The 23,208-nt window shown below is 29.3% G+C and overlaps 3 protein-coding genes across 3 annotated transcripts in view; 2 read left to right on the plus strand and 1 right to left on the minus strand.

Annotated features, from left to right (window-relative positions):
- The window catches only part of LOC113387856, a 122,575-nt gene that overhangs the window by 96,781 nt on the left and 2,586 nt on the right, over positions 1-23,208 (plus strand). The window lies entirely within an intron of this gene.
- On the plus strand, positions 843-14,337 carry LOC113387854 (probable helicase with zinc finger domain). Its single transcript, XM_026625236.1, is given in 7 exon segments — positions 843-1,870; positions 4,314-4,532; positions 6,600-8,191; positions 8,263-8,395; positions 11,502-11,831; positions 11,834-12,075; positions 12,077-14,337. Coding segments are annotated over 7 exon segments (5,319 nt in total). The 5' UTR covers positions 843-1,113; the 3' UTR covers positions 14,123-14,337.
- On the minus strand, positions 20,021-22,584 carry LOC113387859 (uncharacterized protein C16orf52 homolog A-like). Its single transcript, XM_026625245.1, has 3 exons — positions 22,415-22,584; positions 22,138-22,350; positions 20,021-20,208 (listed from the first exon to the last, which is right to left on the minus strand). Exons 1-3 carry the CDS (start codon positions 22,515-22,517, stop codon positions 20,021-20,023), a joined length of 504 nt encoding a protein of 167 aa, XP_026481030.1. The 5' UTR covers positions 22,518-22,584.

Genomic DNA, 23,208 nt, shown 5'->3' on the forward strand with positions numbered 1-23,208 from the left:
ATAAATTGCTATGAGTATTTTAGCCAAAATTAAAATGGATATTATTATAAATATCAATGAATATTATTATTACTAAATAGTTGTCTTGACTTTTGTTTAAATTTCACATTATTTTACTTATGTAAAATATGATAAAATTAGTAGCAATACTAATTGTCTTTCATAAACTCTCGGCTACAAATTGGCTTTTATAAATTTTGAGGTATTTTACACACAATTATAATAAAGTTCATTATAAATATAAATATAAATAAAAAATATTGATAATAATTATAAATGACTTACCTTTTATTTGAATACACTTTCCATTTTTCGGCCATATTTAATTCACTTATAACTTATATCATCTTTAATGATAATATTAGCAATACAAATTGAATTTTATACATAAGTATTTTACACAAAATTATAATGAATATTATAAATATTAATGAATATTTTATATTATTAATAATAAATATTCGACTTACCTTTCATTTGAATTTATTTTCGGCCATTTTTCGGTTAACATAAACTTGATTTATTTATGTCATCTTATGTAGCAATACAAAAAGGCAGTATTAACATAAGTATTATCTTATATGCACTAATATATAATAAAAACATTATTATTACACTTAACACATTGTTATAACCAAAAATCATACATAAATTCATAATAAATAATACATATTTACAATTACAAAAATATTTCGGTTGAATTTCTTTCGTTAATTTGACACTTGTCTTTTGACGTTGGCAGCGCTGCAATGTTATTGAAATCAGCGCCGCCGTTCGGTTCGTGTGAACGACGCGAACTACACTAATCGGTTTGTCAAATGCCAAAGCGAAGTTTACCGTATTATTAATAAGTGCGATGTTAAATGTAGCCAAAGTGAGGTGATAAAAAGACTCGATTTTCATTTTATTAATTCAAATCAATCCGAATATGAAAGAAACCAAGCTTAGTTTCACCATAGGCCCCAGTAGGGAGCTCGATTTAGTGCAATAATGGCTAAAGTTTTTGACATCTTGGGATGTGAGTCCGTCACTAACCTAGCTTGCAAACACACAAACAAATCAAAATTCTAAAAGGTAAATGACATATTTCCAACACATTTGTTACGTATTAAAATGTCTGATAAAGAAATCCAAGCTCACGATTTAACTTTACGTAAAGAGTTCTCGCAAGCTGTTCAATTGTACGATTTAATTTTGGGTCCCAACTCAAACAACTTCAAAACCTCCAAAGAGAGAGTCATAGCCTGTTTAATGGGTCGAGCTGAATGCTGCCAGGAATTAAATAGACATGAAACAGTAATACTAGATTGCAGACGTGTTTTAAAACTATTATCCGACAGTGAAGTCAACACTTTAGGTACAAGAGTCCGTAGAAGACTTGTGCACTCTTTGTACAAACTCAAAAGATACTCCGAAGCCGACTCGGCATGCAGGGAATGGCAGACTCTCATGCCCAACAATAGCGAAGCCTTCAAACTTCTGGATCGATACCGTACTGTAATCCAAATGGCCAATGGGCAACGTGCAAATCAACGTATATCCCAACAACGTTTAGACGAAGAAATGATGAACATTGATGAAAAACTAGAACTTTTATCCAATTCCAATAGGACTAGGAAAAGCAATAAAAAGACTTCAGAATCATCACATGGGGTTTCGAAGAAACTTGATTTTGGAAATAATACTCAATTAAATAGTTTTCAAAAACAAATAGACCACATCGGTAATTTGACTTTGAATGAGGTGGGGGATAAAGAAGAGATGTCGGAGATTGTTTGTACATATTGCAGTTTGAGCTTTGCTGATCGGGCTGAGTTGAGGACTCATTGCCAGTCCGAAGCACATCAAACTGTTATTATGTCTGATGAAGGTTAGTAATTTATAATAAATGAATTAACTAAATAAATTTATTATTAATAACTTAATAATAAATGCATTATCTATTGAAATTTGTAATTGATTGATGTAGATGTACTCAAAACTGTCAGTTTTCTCAGGTAGCCCCCATGATTACATTCTATAAAATTACTATGTTGTGAAAATCCTTATTTTATGGAACCGAAAGGCTAGTGTACTGCCTTAAGATTCAGGCCAGATTTTTCACAAAAAATTGTTTTTGTCGATTGCTTCTTTTGGTGAAAGGATTTTTCTATATTTGATTTATTGATATTGCATTTAAGAAATATGATGTGCACCTTGAAATATGTTTGAGGGCTTTTATTGAAGCCCCTAAACACAATTTAATGAATTATTTTACAGTAATTTTATTAATTTTAAATTTTGATATGGTTTATTTTAAAAGTTTTACTAAATTTTATATTATATTAGGGTTTTGCTCAATTATTGAACGGTATTAAAATGAATTCTTGTTAAAACATAAGTATTATTATTTTTCAAAAGAAAGTATTAATTTTAAAAATACAGTATAAGTTTTTCATAAGAGAGTATCAACTTTTTAAACAAAGTATGATTTTTTTTTTAAAAGAAAATTATAAAGTTTTATAAAAATAAATTTCAATGTTTAAAAGAATCAGGTATTTTTTGCATTATTTTTATTACATTTATTGTACAATAAGTACAGTGACTTCATTAATTTTAAATTTTTTTATAGTTTTTTTTTAAAGTTCTACTAAATTTTATTTTTTATTAAGGTTTTGCTCAATGTTTGAGTGAATTCTTGAGAATTATTCAGATTTTTTGCAAAACTTAGTTTTTTTCGATTGATGATTTTAGTCAATAGATTTTTTTATATTTATTTATTGGTTTTTTATTTAAAAAACAAAACATATTTGGGGGCTCAAATTAAAAATGGCAAATGAGGTATCTTTTGCATTAGTTTTATTACATTTATTGAGTTGTTGTACATTGATTTCATTAATTTAAAATTTTGATATGGTTTATTTTAAAAGTTTCACTAACTTTTATATTTTTTTAGGGTTTTGCTCAATGTTATAGCAGAACTGTGTTGTAGTAGAATATATAATTGTTTTTCAGAAGAAAGTAATTTATTTAAAAATGCAGTATAAATTTTCAAAGAAAGTATTAATTTCTCAAAAGGGAGTATAAACTTTTTTAACAAAGTATGATTATTTTCAAAGTACGTATACAAGTAAATTATAAAGTTTATAAAAGTAAATTTCTATATTTAAAAGAAAAAATCAATTTTCTGTGAAGAACTATCAATTTTTAAGATAAACAATATATTTTTTTAAGAATGCATTTTTTATAAATGTATTGAATTTTAGAACTTTTTTTTTTTTTTTTTATTTTACAAGCTGGTCAGTAGGATGATATTATAATAAGGTTCATGTCCATATTTTGCATATATAATTTAATTAACTATTTTATTACTTATTCATTTATTATTTAATTTAATTACTTTTTTATTTATTTATTAAATCTAATTTCTATTTATTTTTTAAATTATTTAATATAATTCACTATAAACTTATGTATATTTAGTTAACTTAGCATGGGTATACTTCCCATACCAAAAATTAAAATTTTCATAGAATTATTAATTTTTTTTTAAAAAAAATCCAATCTTTGAGAATTTTGAAATTTTTTGATAAAATTTGACTTTCATGTAAAATTTGAATTTTTTCATATCTTGATTATTTATTTTTTTTAATTTTTGAACTTTTTTTAAAGCAATCGCGCTGCGTAGCTCTTTTCAGACGAAATGTCAAAGCGCGTAAGCGCCGCGTTACAGAATTACTGGTAAATAAATAAATGTTGGTACGGAACTCATAGAAATGTAAACAAAATTTATAATTGTTATTGAAATTTCTATAAAAGATCTGATAATTTGATGTACATATGTCCAACGATCACTTTTGACTGCAAAATGACAATTTTATACTTTTTTCACGGGATCTCCGAAACCACTAGACCTATCTTTTCAAAAATTTAATCAGTTCTTCATCTGATTCATACAAGTAAAATGTTTTTTGAATCATTCAAAGCGAACGCTCCGTTCTCTTAGAAACTGAATTACCATTTTTGTCACTTTTTGCCTCGTATCTTCGAAACGTCTGGATCTGCCTTTGTTAAAAACTAATCAGCACGACTTCTTATCAATACGATTCGAATGTTTTTGAATTATTCAAATCGGATGATCCGTGTTCCCGAAGTCGTCGACGAAAATTTGTATCCGCACACACACACACATTAATTTAATTTTTTCTAAGAAAGATATATGAAAAATTTTATTTTTTAATATTTTTTAAATATCACTGGGGTCACCTGAACTTTAAATTTTTAGCATAGTAATAAAATGTTATTTTCAATTATAACAATTATTTTTATTCTAGGTCGAGATTGGAAATGGAGACCTCCACCAAGAGGTTTCACAGTAGATTCTTACACCCTTTGCGAGAGTCATAGTTTGGGAGGACCTTGTCGATATGGTGCTCAGTGTGTGGAGGCCCATGGGGCTGAAGAATTGTCCGAGTGGAGAGAACGTTTCGAATATAGACGAATGAAATTGCAAAGGGCTAGTGAAAAGGAATTATATGGGAAGAGTTATACAGGTAAAGAAAAATCTTAAGACTTGCCCTTGTTTTTACCTAGCTTGCTATATTTTATGCAAAAACTTTAAGAACAGTAATTTTTCCAGAAAGCCGGTTTAGAATTGCCATGACAAAAATTTTGGTCAAAGATTCTGTAGTTCATACAAAACGAATTAACTGAGATTTAAGTCATTGAAAGCAGTTTTTTACTGAAATTATTTACTGTTAAATTTTATTGATAGTTTATTTAGAGAGATCTTTTTATGCAAATTAGTAGAACAAAGATATAATAGTTGACTAGGATGAAATAGCTTTAAAAACAATTATTCACTGCTTATACAGGATTTTCACATTTAAGGATGTAGTTATTTTTATAATAGATTTAAATTTTATTTTTATAAACGATTTTAACAAGTGGATTCGATTTTATGTTCATTAATAATATTATTGATATCATTTCTTATAAAATTATCAGCCATCACAATTGCCATTGTATTTCTGAAATAAAACTATCACAGATAATATTTGAAATTAATTAACTATTATGTTAATTAAATATTAACTTAATAATTAATATTATTAGTAAATAAAGACAATTAAATAAAGAACCACCGACTATTAGCAATTCCTGGCAACTTTAATACAATTTTTTTAATATTCTATTTAAATTTAGTAAAATGAAATTACATTTTACAATTTTTATTGATTTTTCTTCTAGACGTATTCTTAAATTAGTCACAAAATTTTCCCAAGTGGAAAATAAATTCCCAAGTTGTCATTTTATTTGAAGCTCTCAGATTTACTCTTTTCTTACAAATTGAATAGAAATAGTTCCCTTAATTACTGACTAATTGCCTCATTAAATTAAATGTACATTTAAATATAAACTAGTGGCGTATGGCATCGTGCCGTAAGGCAAATTGAAATTATTACAAATACTGTAACTTTCATTATTTTTGCTATTTTGTTATATCTGAGCAAATCAAATGTAAATCATAAATCATAAATCAATTTATCTCCAGAACATTAACAATCGTCATTTTATTTCGAATACAATTAAAAAAAAAATAGTTGCCTAATTTACACAAAATTTGAAAAAGTGCCCTCGTATAGTCACAGTCTAAACGCGTTTGCAAATAATTCTGTGCGACATTTTCACTTGTACTGTGCTTAGCTTGGCGGCATTTTCACATTTTTCAATAGTTTTCACAAAATTGGAAAGCTCCAGTATATAAACAGTCTAAACGCACTTGGGTAAACATTTGCACTAGAGTGGCGCTTAGACTGTGCTTAGCCTGGGTAATTTTTTGAATTTTTATTCCAAAATATTACAAATTACAAAAATATTTTATGGAAAATGAAAAAAGATGTAATAATTTTTATCCTCAAAAGCAATTGTTTTGTCAATACAAGCAGAAAGTTTTTTAGATCATTCAAATCGGACGCTTAGTTCACTCAAAAACTGCAATTTTTTGCATATTTAGCTCTGTATCTTCGAAATGGCGGGACCTATCTTTGCCAAAAACTAATCACATCTTTTCCCAATCATTACAAATTGAATGTTTTTTAGATCATTCAAATCCGATACTCCGTTCTGTCAAAGACTCGATTTGTATTTTCTGCACTCTTTGCTTCGTATCTCCATAACGGCTGGACCTACCTTTGCCAGAAACTAATCAGCACATCTCTCTATCATTAGGGATCAAATGTTTTTTAAACCATTCAAATCAGTTGATCCGTGCGCCCGAAAACGTGGACGAAAAAATGCGGACATACAAAACACACACACACATCAATTTTTTCTGAGGTATGCCAGTAAAATGTTCAGAAACCTTCAACACGTCGAGAAATGCAAAAATTTTCATTTTCGATTTTTGGCCCATTATTATAACTACCCTACGGAAAGTTAAAAATTCAATACCGGTTAAAATCAGTTATCTGGAAAAATTACTAAAAATTTGCTAAAACGTCGGTTTTTGTATAAACCACAATACGGACTTAAAATTAACTTCGCCTATTTCAGCCATCAACATCAAAATTATTATACCTGTTATTCATTTTACTATTATATAACTTTCCTTCTATTAGAGCAACTTTTGGAGAAATGGATCCAAGCCCCGAGTCCCGAAAAAATCATGAAAGAAAGACTAGACGGTATTGAAGAAACCTGTTCTTCAGACTTAGTAACTACGGTTTCATCCAAAGTTAGCAAACGCGACTGGACGTTCGTTCTAAAAACAAAATTACTTTTACGAGCCGTTGCACTTTTGCAAGACGCCCACCGAAACCATTTTACACTTAAACAAGTGTTCCCGGGCGAACCAAAACCTAACAAAAAAGGCCAACATGGTCATAAGATAGTCGAAGCCACTTTAACATCTGACCAGGAATGGTGTGTTACAAATTTAGATTCCAAATATACTGATCCTGTAACAGATCAGTCGCCTACTTTAGAACACCGGGTTAAAGTAGTGTTTTCTACAGACATTTATGGTACTTTTAGGCAAAGTGTTGTGTTTGATTTTGGTACCGAACCGGTTTTGGTGAAGCATTTGTGCGTGGATGTGGTCCCGGTAACAGATGCTGATAAAATTAAGGAGATTAAAAAAGAGATTATTTTATCCACGGAGGCGCGTTGGGATTCCGAAAACGCTGAAATAGTTCCCTTTACATCAACTTTAATACCTATAGTTAGTTCTATTGATAACGAGCGCGATCGCGATTTATTTAACACATATCCTTGTCCAAGATCAAATACGTTCACTTTAACCCAGTGCACGGTTATGGAAAAACGTTTGACTAGAAATAATTATAGATCTCGTATGCATGAGTTGCTGTATGTGGAAGAAATGGCTAGATATGAACAAGTTGCTAGGTATAATTTGACCACAAAACTTAGGATCACGTCTAGTTATTTGTTGGCACCAAGTGGGATGGCTACAAGTACTGCCAAATATTCGGTTAGCGGTGAATTGTTTGCACTGATGACTTTGGGTAAAGACGTGTCGGAGGATACATCAGCCGGTAGGCTGATTTTGAATAATTGCACGTCAGTGTTTTTGACTTCTGAGCAATCCAAAACGCAATTGGACGCTAATGGTAAACGCAAAGTTTATGAGGCTTTGATTGAAGACAAAGGCAAAAACATGGTTTATATGAGGTTATCAGCAACTACTGTACAAGAACTAAATATCAAAGCTGATACAGACTTTATTGCTGAAGTGCAGTTCCAACTAAACCGCTTGACATATTGTGAATGGCACTACGCCATAGACAAAATCGCTGACTTTCGCGTAATTTTCCCTGACACGTACTTAGAACCCAACATACCCTGGACACCACAACGCCAATGGTCAGAATCTTTAGACCCTAAATTAAACCTAAAACAAAAAGAAGCTGTAGTAGCCATCACAACACCCATGCATATCAACTTACCCCCGATTCTAATTATCGGACCTTTCGGTACTGGTAAAACCTACACTTTGGCCCAAGCAATAAAACAACTACTACTACAATCCGATACCAGGATTTTAATTTGCACACATTCGAACTCTGCTGCTGATTTGTACATCAAAGATTATCTTCATCCATGGGTGGAAAGTGGTATGGAAGAAGCCAGGCCTTTACGTATCTATTATCACAAGAGATGGGTGGCGACAGCTAATCAGATTGTACAAAAGGTGAATTTGAACTATATCAAGTATCGTGTTTTATGTACGTGTTTGTAAAAGTTTTTTTGTTGTTTTTGCAGTATTGTTTGATAGAAACTAATGGCAATGTGAGGAATTTCCAAAAACCTACTTTGCAAGATGTGATGAAGCATAGGATTATTGTGGTGACGTTGTCGATATCGATGGAGCTGGCTAATCTTGGATTGCCTAAAGGTAGTTTTTTAATATTTATAATTATTGTTTAGTTTTTGTTAATACAATTTTTTGCAGGAGAAGTTTATTTTGGCGTAAATCCGATTTGGTAATTTTGTAGATGTTTCAAGTTTGTCACCAAAATTTTACTTGTCATTGATGTTTTCTTTAAAACGTTAACTTTATTAACATATCAAGTTTATATTTCGATTTTCGTTCTGATAAATATCGTAATATTTAATATTTGCGAACTTAAGTATGATTCAAGATGTTTCAGCTCTTTTTTAATATTCTTTTTTAAATGTTTTACATGTTACATGTTACATTATGTTAGATTTTATTACAGTTAGATTTACCATTTTCAGCCAACTTACAATATTTTCATACGATTTGCAACGTTTTCAGACAATTTAGAACATTTTCAAATAATTTGAAACATTTTAGGACAATTTGCTGAATTCTCGTACGATTTGCATAAATTTCAGACGATTTGCAACGTTTTCAGATGATTTGCCACATTTGTAGACGACTTGCAAAATTTTTGGACGATATACGACATTTTTGGACGATTTGCAACATTTTCAGACAACCTGCATCAATTTCAGACGATTTGATACGTTATTGGACGATTTGCGACATTTTCAGAAGATTTGCAAAATTTTCCGACGATTTCCAACATTTTCAGTAGGTTTACAACGTTTTTCGACAATTTTCAACATTTTTGGACGATTTGCAAAATTTTCAGACGATTTGCAACATTTTAAGACATTTTGCTGCATTTTCAGACGTTTTGCAACATTTTGAAATAATTTGCAAATTTTTCAGACGATTTGCAACATTTTAAGACATTTTGCTGCATTTTCAGACGATTTGCAACATTTTAAGACATTTTGCTGCATTTTCAGACGATTTGCAACATTTTAAGACAACTTGCAAAATTTTCCGACGATTTGCAACATTTTCAGAAGGTTTGCAACATTTTAAGATAATTTGCTGCATTTTCACACGATTTGCATCAATTTCAGACGATTTGTAACATTTTTGGCCGATTTTCAACATTTTTTGTTAAATTTCAGTATTTTTCAACGATTTGCGTCATTTGTCGACGATTTTTGGTCGATATTCAACATTTTTGGTTAAATTGAAACATTTTTCGACGATTTCAGACGATTTGCAACATTCTCATTTATCAAGAACATTTTCTGAATATTTAGAATATTCTTTAGAATATTTTCAGTATATCTAGAACATTTTGAGAGTGTCTAGAACATTTTAAATTTATCTGAAGCATTTTTAGAGTATCTAAAACATTCTGGGACTGTCTAAAACTTTTTTAGGCTATCAGGGATATATTCAGGCCAAAAAATTAAGTTGTATATATTTTAGATTCACAAAATTTCTAGATCGTCAAGATTTTTTTCAGACCATCAAGAACATTTTTAGATCATCCAAACGTTTTAGGACTATCCAAAACATTTTTAGACTATCTAGAACGCTTATTGTCAGAGTCATTTTGAGACTATCCAGAACCTATTTAGAACATTTTTAAACTATCTAGAAAATTTTAGACTATCCAAAATGTTTTCTGACAATCAAGAACGTGTTCAGACTATCCAGAACATTTTCAGACAATTTATAACATTTACAAAGTATCGAGAACATTTTTAGGCTATCTAGAACATTTTTAGGCTATCTAGAACATTTTTAGGCTATCTAGAACATTTTGAGACTATCTAGAATGTTTTCAAGCTATCTAGAACATTTTTAGGCTATCTAGAACATTTTGAGACTATCTAGAGCATTTTTAGGCTATCTAGAACATTTTGAGACTATCTAGAATGTTTTCAAGATACCTAGAACATTTTTAGGCTATCTAGAACATTTTGAGACTATCCACAAATATTTCAGACTATCCAGAAATATTTTGAGACTATCAAGAACATTTTCAGACTATCTAGAACATTTTCAGATTCTCTAGAACATTTTTATACTCTCTAAAACATTTTTAGATTATCCAGAACATTTCTAGATTATTTACAACATTTTCAGAGTATCTAGAATATATTCAGACTATTTAGAACATTTTCAGACTATCCAGAACTTTTTCAGACTGTCCAGAACTTTTTCAGACTATCCATTTACGGACCATTTACGACATTTTCAGAATAGCTATAACATTTCCAGACTATCTAATAAACTAAAATATTTTCTGTTTTTCTAGAACATGTTCAGTATCTCTAGAACATATTTAAACTATGTAGAATATTAGTATTTCCAGAATTTTCAGACAATCTGAAATATTTTTAAAATATTCAGAACATTTTCAGGCTACTCATAGATACTACTAGATTTATTTTCAGACCTCTTACATTTTTTTCGTCTAGACTATTTTTAGACTACCCAGTACACCTTTAGACTATCTAGAACATTTTGAGATTATTTAAACATTTTCAGAATATGTATAACATTTTTAGGATATTAGGAGCAAATCTTTTAAACATTTTTAAACTATCTTGAACTTATTCAGACTAGAATATTATCAGACTCTCCAGAATAATATCAGACTATTTAGAACATATTTCGACCATCTAGAACATTTTGGAACTATCCTGAACATCTTCAGTAGCCTAGAACTTTTTTAGAATATCTCAAATTTTATTAGAATATACATTTTAAGACTATCGACAAACAATTAAACCATTTAAACATTTTCAAAATATCTAGAACATTTTTAGTTTATTTTGAACATTTTCAGACTATCCAGAACATTTTACGACTACGTAGAACATTTTCAGACTATGTAGGATGTTTCAGGAAATTCTCATTTGGCCACTTTCCTCCTACATTGTTACCTGTCAAAGTCGCCTTGGAGGTTTCACTTTAATAAACACAACATTCTTGATCTAAAATGCCAATCTTGTTATATGTCAGACAAGTAAAAGTATAATTTCAATAATAGTGAATAAATTTCACATATTTATCAATTCAACTATGAGATATACAAATAATACTTATTTTATCTTATCTTACTTCATATTATCCATTAGAACCAAAACATTACTAACCATGTGATAATTCATCAATTTGCATATTCGTATCAATTATCAATTTGCTTATTTTCTACCAGGATACTTCACCCACATACTCCTGGACGAAGCTGCACAAGCCATGGAATGCGAAGCAATAATGCCCCTCGCCCTGGCCGGTGACCAAACAAGAATCGTCCTAGCCGGAGACCACATGCAGTTAAGTCCCGAACTGTTCTCAGCATTCGCTAAAGAACGAAACTTACATGTATCATTACTAGAACGTTTGTACGATCATTACCCGGGAACATTTCCCTGCAAAATTTTACTGTGCGAAAATTACAGAGCACACGAAGCCATAATTCACTTTACTTCTGAGCTATTTTATGATCAAAAATTGATATCCAGTGGTAAACAGCCGCGACATGATAAATTTACCCCTTGACGTTTTTTACAACTAGAGGCGAGGATGTTCAAGATACGAATTCAACGGCTTTTTATAACAATTCTGAGGTTTATGAGGTTGTTGAAAGGGTTTCGGAGTTGCGAAAGAAATGGCCTGCGGCGTGGGGTAAATTGGATGAACACAGTATAGGGATTATGACACCGTATGCTGATCAAGTGTTTCGCATAAGGTCTGAGTTAAGGAAGAGGCGTATGGGTGGTATTTCGGTTTGAACGGGTTTTGAACGTCCAGGGCAAACAGTTTAGAGCAATATTTTTATCAACAGTAAGGACTAGACGTACTTGTGCAGGTACCAAACCTGATGAACTAGACTACGGGTTTCTTTCAAACTCAAAATTATTAAACACAGCAATTACGCGTGCACAAAGCCTGGTTGCTGTTGTAGGTGATCCAGTAGCCTTGTGTTCTATTGGTAGGTGCCGGAAGGTTTGGGAGCGTTTTATAGAAATTTGTAACCAAAACAAAAGTTTGTTTGGTATCACTTGGTCACTTCTTAGATCTCAACTGGACGGCGTGGAGTTAAAAAAGACTTATGTGCTGAATCCTTTAGCACCTGAATTTATACCCCGTGCTTTTCAGTCTGAAGCTTACATCAAAAGCCAGCAGAATTCTGTAAGTACTTATAATACTCAAACAAATGTGCCACCTCCTGTCCCGTCCACGCAACCTGTTAGATTTCCTTCGAATACGAATCAAATACCGCCGTTTATGGGCGCACCTGGACCACCACCAGTGTATCAACCGCCGTACTCGGTTTATTATTATCCTAATCAGGCGCCTCCGGCGCAAAATACAAACGTGTTCCCGCCACCAATAAGACAACCCGCGGTAAACGCATCGCAACCTCCAAACAACGTGCAACCTTCATGGAACAACGCGTTTTCAATGCTTTCACCGAAAAGCAAAGTCAACCAGCAGGATATTCCTATAAGAATGCCTCCGGTTTTACCGACTATGAGAAGCCCAAATAATATATCAATGCCTACGTTGCAACATATGACGAAACAGCAACATGGTTTGTACAATATGGCGCAAAGGAACACTCCGAGTCCACCACATTTTGTCACTGATAATTATGATAATTTGGCAAGGGTGAACCAGATGTACAACCAGCATATAAACCAACAAATACCTCATCCTGTGATGCCGACACCTACACACAACAAAGTTCAGCCGGAAAAGGAGCATATACAGTTTTTGCAAAACGTGCACTTTCCTGAACGACCACCAGTTGTGCAGGAGACCATCAGGACACCAGAATGGACTTTGTTGCCGCCGAATATCACATTTCATGATATGGCTTTGGAACCGAAGGCTAGGCAATTGGAGTGGTATCGACACTTGTTAGACACACAAGGTATGGAACCTGCTACTAAGTTCTCTGAAATTTTACAACATGTTATAAACATGAACAAGCATCAACCTGCAGCACAGGATTTATATTTACCGAATAATGAAATATCGCGTTTCGATGATATTTTAAACGACAAACCTAATTTTGCGCAGAATTTGTACCACAATATGCCTAATGGACACGGGTCTGCTGGATTGAACATGCAGCCTGATCGAAACTGGATGGAAAACAAAAGTGATATGAATTATATAAACAAACCAGTGATTTTGCGGGATGTTGAGAACTCTATGATGCTTTTGCAACAGCAACAGTCGTTGCGGGAGGAAAGACTGTTGCAGCAGCAACTTAACGCTCATCGAACATTCATACCGGATACTACAGATGTACCTTGGAAGTTCCATGATGCTACATCGCATTCTGTACCTTTGTACCGAAGACAAGCCGGACAAGTTGGTGGACAACATAACCAGCTGCAAGACATGTACGGTGGTGAGCAACATAATCTCCTAGACGACAAGGTAGGATTGAACACAAACTCTTTCAACTTTGGACACAACAACCAGCCGGACAATGTGCATCTTCTAAACATGCATCGGCAACACGTATTAAGCAATTTAACACCACAACAAGTCAGTCAATTACAACAAGAACGTTTACAGCAGCAAATCAACGCAGATTTTGCACAATCCCTAAACTTAGGTGGAAGGAAACAAGAGAGCGTCGAAGAAATGATCACCAGACAACATGCCCAAAATTCAGCAACCTACGCAAGTGTTTTACGTAATCCTGTAAAACCTATAGAAGAACCAGAACGTAATGGTGACCCTTTTGCAGTTCTGCGTGATTTGGGACATAAAAACAACCAGCACAACTCTTCCGGGCTGTACCATTATTTTCAATAATGTCCGCGGGAATCTCTCGATGTCGTAATTTTAACTATAAACATGTACCATGATAAACGTGACCCAATTGTGACACATGGTGGAAAAAATCGACAAAGTTTGTCTGCATCAAAAAACGTAAAAAAATATATCCCAATTGTAACAGGTCGTTTGAACGATCAAAAAAAAAACTGCGGGCAAACGTTGTTACCAAAAAAAACATTAAAAAAATTTGAAAAAACAAAAATATGAATTGATCATGCAATTAATTTGCATTTTATTCTTAATTTAATTAATTGTTCATTTACCATACTTTGACTTTAGTGTAGTGTACATTGAAAACTTCTGAAATTTTGTTGATATGATATGATATGAAGTCATTTATTTATTATTTTTTTCTTTATCGTTTATTAATCAGTATATAAACTGTATATTGCATATAATTATAAAAATGCATTCAATGTTTTGTTTTTAAATTTTGAATGGTTTTGAATAATTAATGCATTTCGAACAGTGTGTGATAATAGCCTGTGGTGTTACAAAAATAATACAGTATGAATTTTCAAATGCAAGGAATTATATTTTATTTTTATTTATATATTTACATATAATAGGTTGTCAAATATCTCCCTTCCGCCTTTTTGTATTATAAACCAAGAGCAAAAAAGCGGAAGGGAGATATTTGACAACCTAATGTATATATATATATATATATATATATATATATATATTATATATATATATATATATATATATTTGCAGCCCAATCGTCGAATTAAAAAAAAATAGATAACAAAATTATTTATCCCATTAAACGTTTCGAAACTTGATATGTGTCATCATACCAGGAAAAACAAAAGAAAAAATTAATTGTGATATAAAATTGATTGAACACTAAATTTGTGTAAAATAATAATATACTATAATATTAATAAACGAGAAATTGAAGGAGCACATATCGCCCTCCTATATTTTATGTTATTAATAGCGGTGCATTATGGACACTGATCAATTTTACATCATAATTAATTTTTTCTGTCGTTTTTCCTGGTTTGATTACTGAATGATGACACACATCAAGTGTCGAAACGTTTAATGGAATAACTAATTTTGTTATTTAAATATTTTTTTAATATATATACATACACATAGCGTCCTTTAAAAAAAAATATTCAAAGTTTTGGGTACCCAGGTCTTTAAAAAACTATTGACGACAAATTTAAAAAAAATACTTTAATACACTTAAATTAAATTTTTACGTCATTGACACTTATTGTTAGAAAAAATTATGTTTGAAAATATTAAGAAAATAAGTTTACAATTGATAAACATACATATCATCACAAATAAAAAATTTCTTTACCCTTTTTCTTGATATTTTACATTTTTGGTAAATTTGGATATGTGAAGTGACATTAAGATGAAATGTTGATTCTTTCAATGTTATAATAATTAAATAAGGAATAAGATTTTTGGAAATAAATTTATTAATGTACTAATGATTTATAATGAAAATTTTAACAAATTTTTCGTTTTGATGATATATAAACTTATTTTCAAATATAATTTTTGATGCATTTTGACAAGAGTCAATGACGTGAAAGTGAATTATTGATTTTTATAATAATTAAATAAGTGTTTTAATAATGTATATTTTTTTAAAATTTGTTATCAATAATTTTTGGGAAATTCTGTGGAGTTTTATATAACGCTGAATATTTTTTTTTAGATTTAAATATCTTGTGTTGATATAATATATTTGAGTTTAAAAGTTGGGCGTTACATCAATAAAAGTAGTATGAGAGTTTTTATAAATTTATTTATTTAAAATCCATACGTTTCGGCTAGCATCTTAACCTTCATTTAGTGGCAATCAATATAACTATAAAAATTAGAACTAAATAAATAATGTGTAAGAAATTTCATAGAAAAACAATAATAATAATAATAAAAACATTTACAATTTTGTGTCCTAATATAACAGATGAAAACATTATTACTCCATGGTATGAGTATATGTGCACATACTGTAATAAAAACATATTATTTATTTAGTTCTAATTTTTATATTTATATTGATTGCCACTGAATGAAGGCTAAGATGCTAGCCGAAACGTACGGATTTTAAATAAATTTCTAAAAACTCTCATGCTATTTTTATTGATGTAACGCACAACTTTTAAACTCATATATATTGCTGTGTAAGGTTTTGAACAAAAAATCCAATTGTAAAAAAACGAAAAAGTTTTTAAAGAGATTTTTATTTATAATCGACGTTTCGGATGTAAGTTCGTTCCATCTTCAGGACATCAGTCAAGAAACACGATCTTGATAAGATTTAAGCAAACAAAATATTTTAAAAAAAAGTAGAAAATGGTAGATTTTTTATATAAAATAAAAAAATTGTGGCAGATATAATATTTCAGAAGTATTTCTTCCACGATTTAATTCATTTTATATAAAAAAATCCAACATTTTCCACTTTTCTTCTTTCCCATTTTTTTTAAAAAAAAAATCTAGCTCTGGTTTCAATAGTTTGTTATATAATCGATTCATTATTTTTGTATTTTTTTATTAAATTTAATATAATTTCTTCTCTCCTAATTTTATTACAAATCCTTTTAAAAAAAAATCTAGCTTGCACTTGAATATTTCTTTATATTATAATCCATACATTTATTATAATTGTTTATTCTTTTTATAAGTTTCTCTTTCATAATTTTGTTAAAAAATCCACTAATTTTTATTTTTTCTCAAGTATATTGTTTTTGGTTTGTTTATGTCTAAATCAAATCAATATAATCATGTTTCTTGACAAATGTCCTGAAGATGGAACGTACTTAGCTCCGAAACGTTTGAGATCTTGGGAGCGAAGAAATTCGAAAATGTCCATATTAAGGACCACCCTAATGAATATTATAAACATCACATATATTTACTCAATTACATCATATTTTCAGCATTTCAATTGTAAATATGATCATACTTAACAAAAAATAAATATAAATATATATATATATATATATATATATATATATATATATATATATATATATATATACGATATATCAATTACAATTGCATTTGAATTTTCTAATAAATGAGAAAATCAGGATCTGTATTTACACTGTAAATATGTACGTTTTATTATTTTTGAAAAAAAAATTAATATTAATTTTAAGTTAATAATTTTTATTTTATACATATTAAAATTTGGTATGAGTATAATAGTAAATATATATATAAATATAATTTTGTCACCTGTGGTTGTCATCGAATGAAATTTGTATATTATGAAAAAAAAAACGATTTTTTTAAATGATAATTCTTTATTGATGAAAGTATTGTTAAAATAACTTAACTTACTAGACAAATAAAAATCTATAAAAAATATAATAAACTTATTTCATTAATATAATAATAGATATATTTTAATATTCGAGATGGAAAGGAATGAGTAGAAATCTTATTTACTAATATTTAATAATATCAAAAGGTTATATATATATATATATATACATATATATATACACATATATATATTAATTGTTTAATATGAACAAAACAGCACTCAGATTTGTTTAACACAACTTTATTTTATGATTACAGACGTTTCGAGACCATGTTGTGTCTCATCTTCAGTGTAATTTCAAAAACAGTTACTTATATACTACACATTCTTTAATAACTTATTTAAATTTCATTTAATTTTTGATATACAAAAAACACCAACTATTCCTTGCAATGCTTGACACAGTACTAAAGGATTTAGTACAATTTAGTACTGTGTCAAGCATTGCAAGGAATAGTTGGTGTTTTTTGTATATCAAAAATTAAATGAAATTTAAATAAATTATTAAAGAATGTGTAGTATATAAGTAACTGTTTTTGAAATTACACTGAAGATGAGACACACCATGGTCTCGAAACGTCTGTAATCATAAAATAAAGTTGTGTTAAACAAATCTGAGTGCTGTTTTGTTCATATTAAACAATTAATATTCGTTCCACTCATATCATAAAATTCTATACATATATATATATATATATATATATATATATATATATATATATACTAGCTGACCCGGCCAACGTTATTTTGCCATAAAAATATTTCTAGTATAAAATGTTTAGTACGAAAATAACTATCTGATTGCAAATGTGGTGCACAAGTGCAAGGAGCAGCTAACAAATATATATGAATAGTTCACCTACTGCAAAGCACGCCACATATAAATGTCCCTTAATAGTTTTTGCAAGTGCCAACCCTAACTGAAACTGATTCTATTTAAATTGAATTGGCACATTTAAAGTTTCAAGATTTTGATATATTATTAACGCGCTTTTGCATTAATTCAGTAATTTTTGCATTACGATGCAAAATCCGATAATTCATTTTTAAATTATATTGTTATGTGGAATGCCTAAAGAATTGACTGAGATTGAAAAAAGTTGAGAGAGTGGAAAAGTTTACAACTTTGCCATAAATTTGTATGGTGCCTAGTTTCCTGTAAAATTGTACTTTTGGATTTTAATATTTAATCTTTCTATTTTTTTTGCAAAAATTGCTCTTTATGCAAAGCATTTATCAACTATGTACTGTTTGTGCGCATCGGTAAATACTTGTACAATGGGAAATGGGAGGTGCGGACAACCCTTGATGTGAATAAATTGTTTTTTTAAAATAAGATTCATGTTTTATCATAAGATCAGGAAATTATGAATTAATTTTCAGTAAAAAATATTAGAATACTAAAATTGCTATTATAAAAAAAAGATTTGTGGAAGGAGAGTGAAAAGTTAGGGTTGTATGCTTTTTTAATTTCTCATTGTGCAAATTGAAATTAAAAGAAAATTGGTCCCAAAATTTAAAAAAAAAAAGTTAGGGGTGGACAACCCTTGATAAAAATAAATAGATTTTCGAAGTAAAAAGAGTTCCATGTATTTTTCAATTTGGTATCATAGAAAATTAAAGTAAAAAGAAAATTGATCCCAAAATTTAAAAAAATGTATTAGGGGTGGACTACCCTTGATATAAAAAAATATAGTATTGTAAAATAAAGAGTATGTATATTTCAATTTGGAATCATAGAAAATTAAAGAAAAAAGAATTGGTCCCAAAAATTAAAAAAAAATATTAGGGGTGGACAACCCTTGATATAAAAAATAGAATTTTAAAATAAAGAGAGTTGCATGTATTTTTCAATTTGGTATCATAGAAAATTAAAGTAAAGAAAATTGGTTTCAAAATTAAAAAAAAAATATTAGGGATGGACCACCTTTGATCTAAAAAAATATGGTATTGTAAAGTAAAGAGAGTTGTATGTATATTTCAGTTTGGAATTATAGAAAATTAAAGTAAAGTAAATTGATCCTAAAAATGACCCTTGATAAACTTTTTTTCTTCAATTTTGCATCAATTTCGCAATAAATCACGAAATATCACATGGGGGAGGGTGGGTTATTGTAAGATATCACTTTTATCACATATCATTTTTAAAAAAGAGAACAAATATTTAAAAAAAATCCAAATATTTATAAAAAAAAATCAAACATTTTACATTTTTTTTCGTAACTAAAAATACACGGAATGTTTGGTGAGTGAGGAGGGAGGCTCCAAAAATCTTTAAACAACCGATCACGTGATTAACAACTATTGCCGGGCCAGCTAGTATTATATATATATATATATATATATATATATATATTATAATTTGTCATATTACGTAATTTCTTTCAAACTTTTATGAACTTATAAAAATTTAGTTTAATGTCAACTTTAAATAATATTAATTTTAAATTAAATTTTCAGTTAAACAGTTAACTATATACATACATATATATAAATATATATATATATATATATATATATATATCTTATTATATTTACATTCCTAATTAAAATATATTATATTAACTTTAAAAATGTGGCAAACATACTTTTCCGGCGAACAATTCAGATATCACAGTAATCCAGAGAGCTAAAACAAATAAAATATAACTTATACCGACTTGATGAGAGCTTGGTAATTGATACGGTTGTCCTCCTATTTCATCGACATGGAAACCCATTGGAAATATCACAGCGGCTAGGCAAAATAGAACCACTGAAATAATAATTAACAAATATATAAATGCTTTTGTAATTGCAAAATAAAAATGAAAAGACAAGCTAGAGAAAAGAAATAGGAGTAAAATAATTAAAATATCCTATAATCAGACTTTATGTAAAATAATTTTGTACTGTGCTATAATTTATATGTAGCACGGATTCTTAAAGAAAAAAAATAGAAGGATTATTATTTCATGTCATAGGAGAAAATTTATTAATTTAATATCTTATATATAAAAATGGAGCTCTCGATCAAATGATTCGGTAAAACTCGAAAACGGCTAAACCGATTTGGCCAGTCTTAGTCTTGAAAAATTCGTGGCAATCCAGAGATCGCGTAGAAACTTTACATTTTTGCAGAAGCGTAATTTGAATAAAACAATGGACGGTGGCTAATACGTCAAATGTCAAAACGTTTTTCACAGATGATGTTCAATTACATTTAATAGGTTTTACGTGAATATTATTTAATTATGATTAAATTTTAGTAAGTAGTTTTGTTTATAGTTTTATTTATATACAAAATAACGTTAGTAAACGGGCCGCAAGTGTTACTAAAAACTCGAAATATCAACATTTTTTAAAATGTTAATATGAAAATGCATTTTTAGCATATTTTTCTCAAACACGGTGCTCTAAAAGAGTTCATTTATATAATTATATACACATTGGTATTTATAAAACATTTTCTAGGTTACATTATTTTTTATTTATGTTATTTAAATTCAGAACCTAAATTTGGTATCGATCAAAGTGACATTTTGTCGAATAACATTTTCCCAGTTATAATTTCCCAGAATTTATGGAAAAATAGATAGTAATATATGAAGGTCCAGAGTTAAAAAGGTCCACCACCGATGTGTCAGAAATCAGTAAAGTTAAGCATTGTTTAACAACAATATTTGAAAGTTGAGGGAAAAAGATGTATAACCAGCTATAACCTTGATTCTTATGACTTTGATATTGAGAGATGAATGGTAATCTTTGAAAATCCATAGTAAAAGTATTTTCTTCCGGCGGTAGTTTTTTAGCATTAGTTAAAAATGTAATTATTTTGTAAAATACCTTTAAAATTAAAATAAGATTAGACCTATTTGCTACCTGTTACCCCGCCCATAGAGTAAAAAGGTCTAGGTAACAAATTTTTGAAAGACAGCAAAAAGCATTTGTACAATGATGAAGTAGCTGGTAGTTTTAATGAACGTAGTCAGATAATTGTTCGTTTGATATGTGACATTTGTTGTGATAAAATTTGTTTGATTTTCATAATAAAATTTATATTTGCTCAAAGTCAAAGTGAACCTTTATGCCTTGCCCTGCCCTACATATATACTTTTTATTAAATTTACTTTAATTTATGGTATGTTACTTGAAACTTCTAAAAAACCAGGTCAAAGAAGATATATCTAATTCATTTTCTATCTCTCCTCGTAAAAATTTGAAAATTTTGTATTAGCTCAGTAGTATTATTTACAATTATACACAAAATCCAGAATTCAAAAAGAATTTGAAAAACTTGAAACGTAATCAATAAGTCAAAAGACCAAAAAAGACTTGGATTGGATTATATGATACCATGTTTTCTACAGAAAGTGTATAAAACTTCCAGTTTGATTGTATTGACACAATATAGACAAACTAATGGGGTTTATTGTTTTTATAATACCTCATTGTATATAGCATTCAAACAACACTTAATCCTTATACACTTAAAATATTAATATTTTGATTCTCTAGAAATTGTTTAGAATATACCTTGCTTAGCAAAACAACATTTGTCGGGTCAGCTAGTTTAATATAAAACAGTTATCAAGCACTGTTTTATCAAATATATTGCTTTCACAGTATCTCAGATTGCAAAAAAAAATTTGAATCTATTTCTTTTCTCTATCTTTTATATATATAAATAGTTTATTATCATTACTTGCTGTAAATCCAACCCATCGTGCATAAGGAACAACATTTCTATCCCAATGACTGGAAGCCAACAAAATAATCGTGGTCGTTATACAAATACAACCGATAAAGATACAAATAAGTGCCATCAGCCATTCTGGTTGCAAATCGGGAGTATAACATACTTGAGGTCTATTGTACAAGGTCATACAGGTCCACATTAGACCTAATCTTGTATCCCCTGAGGAAAAAAATTAAATTTAACCAAATGTTTATTATTAATGGTATTTGATAATAATTATTACCTCCTACATCTGTAGTTATCCAATCTGGCATTGCTAAACTAACAATTGCAAAGACATCTGCTGCCATGAACAAGGTGCCTGATATCAGTGTTAATTTATCCATTGTGAAAAGTTAAAACAAATAATAATAATATTTATACGAATATACACATTTTTGCACTTTAGTTTATTAAAATTAGGTATTTATTTGTACAAATTATTTGTGCAGTTTTTGTTATTGTTGACTGTCAAGGTGGCGGGTATGTTAGGTGTCTACTTTATCAATGTCAGAACTGTCAAAATTCAAATTTAAAAGCGGGAAATTTAAATTTGTATAAAAATGAATAAATTATATAAAAATAAGCTTATAAACTTGGGTTTTGTTTATTTACTATTTATCAATCACAGTTACAAATAGTTTTGTTGCTTTTGTTGACACTTGAGATGACGGACAAATGTGTCAACTTGTCAAAACTGTCAAAAAGCAAAATTAAAAGCCGGTTATAAAAATCCTTTAATAAAAAAATAAATCTAATACGAATAAATTCACAAACAAACTTAATATATCTATTTACTATTTAACAATTACTATTACAACTAAAAATTCAAAAAGTTGGTTGCTTTTGTTGACATGTGTCATCTTACATATGTCAAAACTGTCAAAATAAAAATTTGAAAGTTGGGTATAAAAATAATTAAAAAATACATAAATTGCATGGAAATAAATTTACAAACCTACTTTGTATACATATTTACTATCATCAATTATTATTACAAAAAAAAATACAAAAAAGTTGTTATTTTTGTTGAAATTT

This window comes from Ctenocephalides felis, unplaced genomic scaffold (assembly GCF_003426905.1).
Source record: "Ctenocephalides felis isolate EL2017-DRISC unplaced genomic scaffold, ASM342690v1 CF-g0.4_SCAFFOLD_03572, whole genome shotgun sequence".
Classification (NCBI taxonomy): Eukaryota; Metazoa; Arthropoda; class Insecta; order Siphonaptera; family Pulicidae; genus Ctenocephalides; species Ctenocephalides felis.

Bases quoted from the DNA above. Each gene is read 5' to 3' on its own strand.
- LOC113387859 (XM_026625245.1), bottom strand. From the start codon at position 22,517: ATGGATAAATTAACACTGATATCAGGCACCTTGTTCATGGCAGCAGAT. The intron at 22,351-22,414 runs GTAATAATTATT...TTTTTTCCTCAG, and splicing joins GATAACTACAGATGTAGGAG to GGGATACAAGATTAGGTCTA. The intron at 20,209-22,137 runs GTAATGATAATA...TTATTATTTCAG, and splicing joins ATGGGTTGGATTTACAGCAA to TGGTTCTATTTTGCCTAGCC.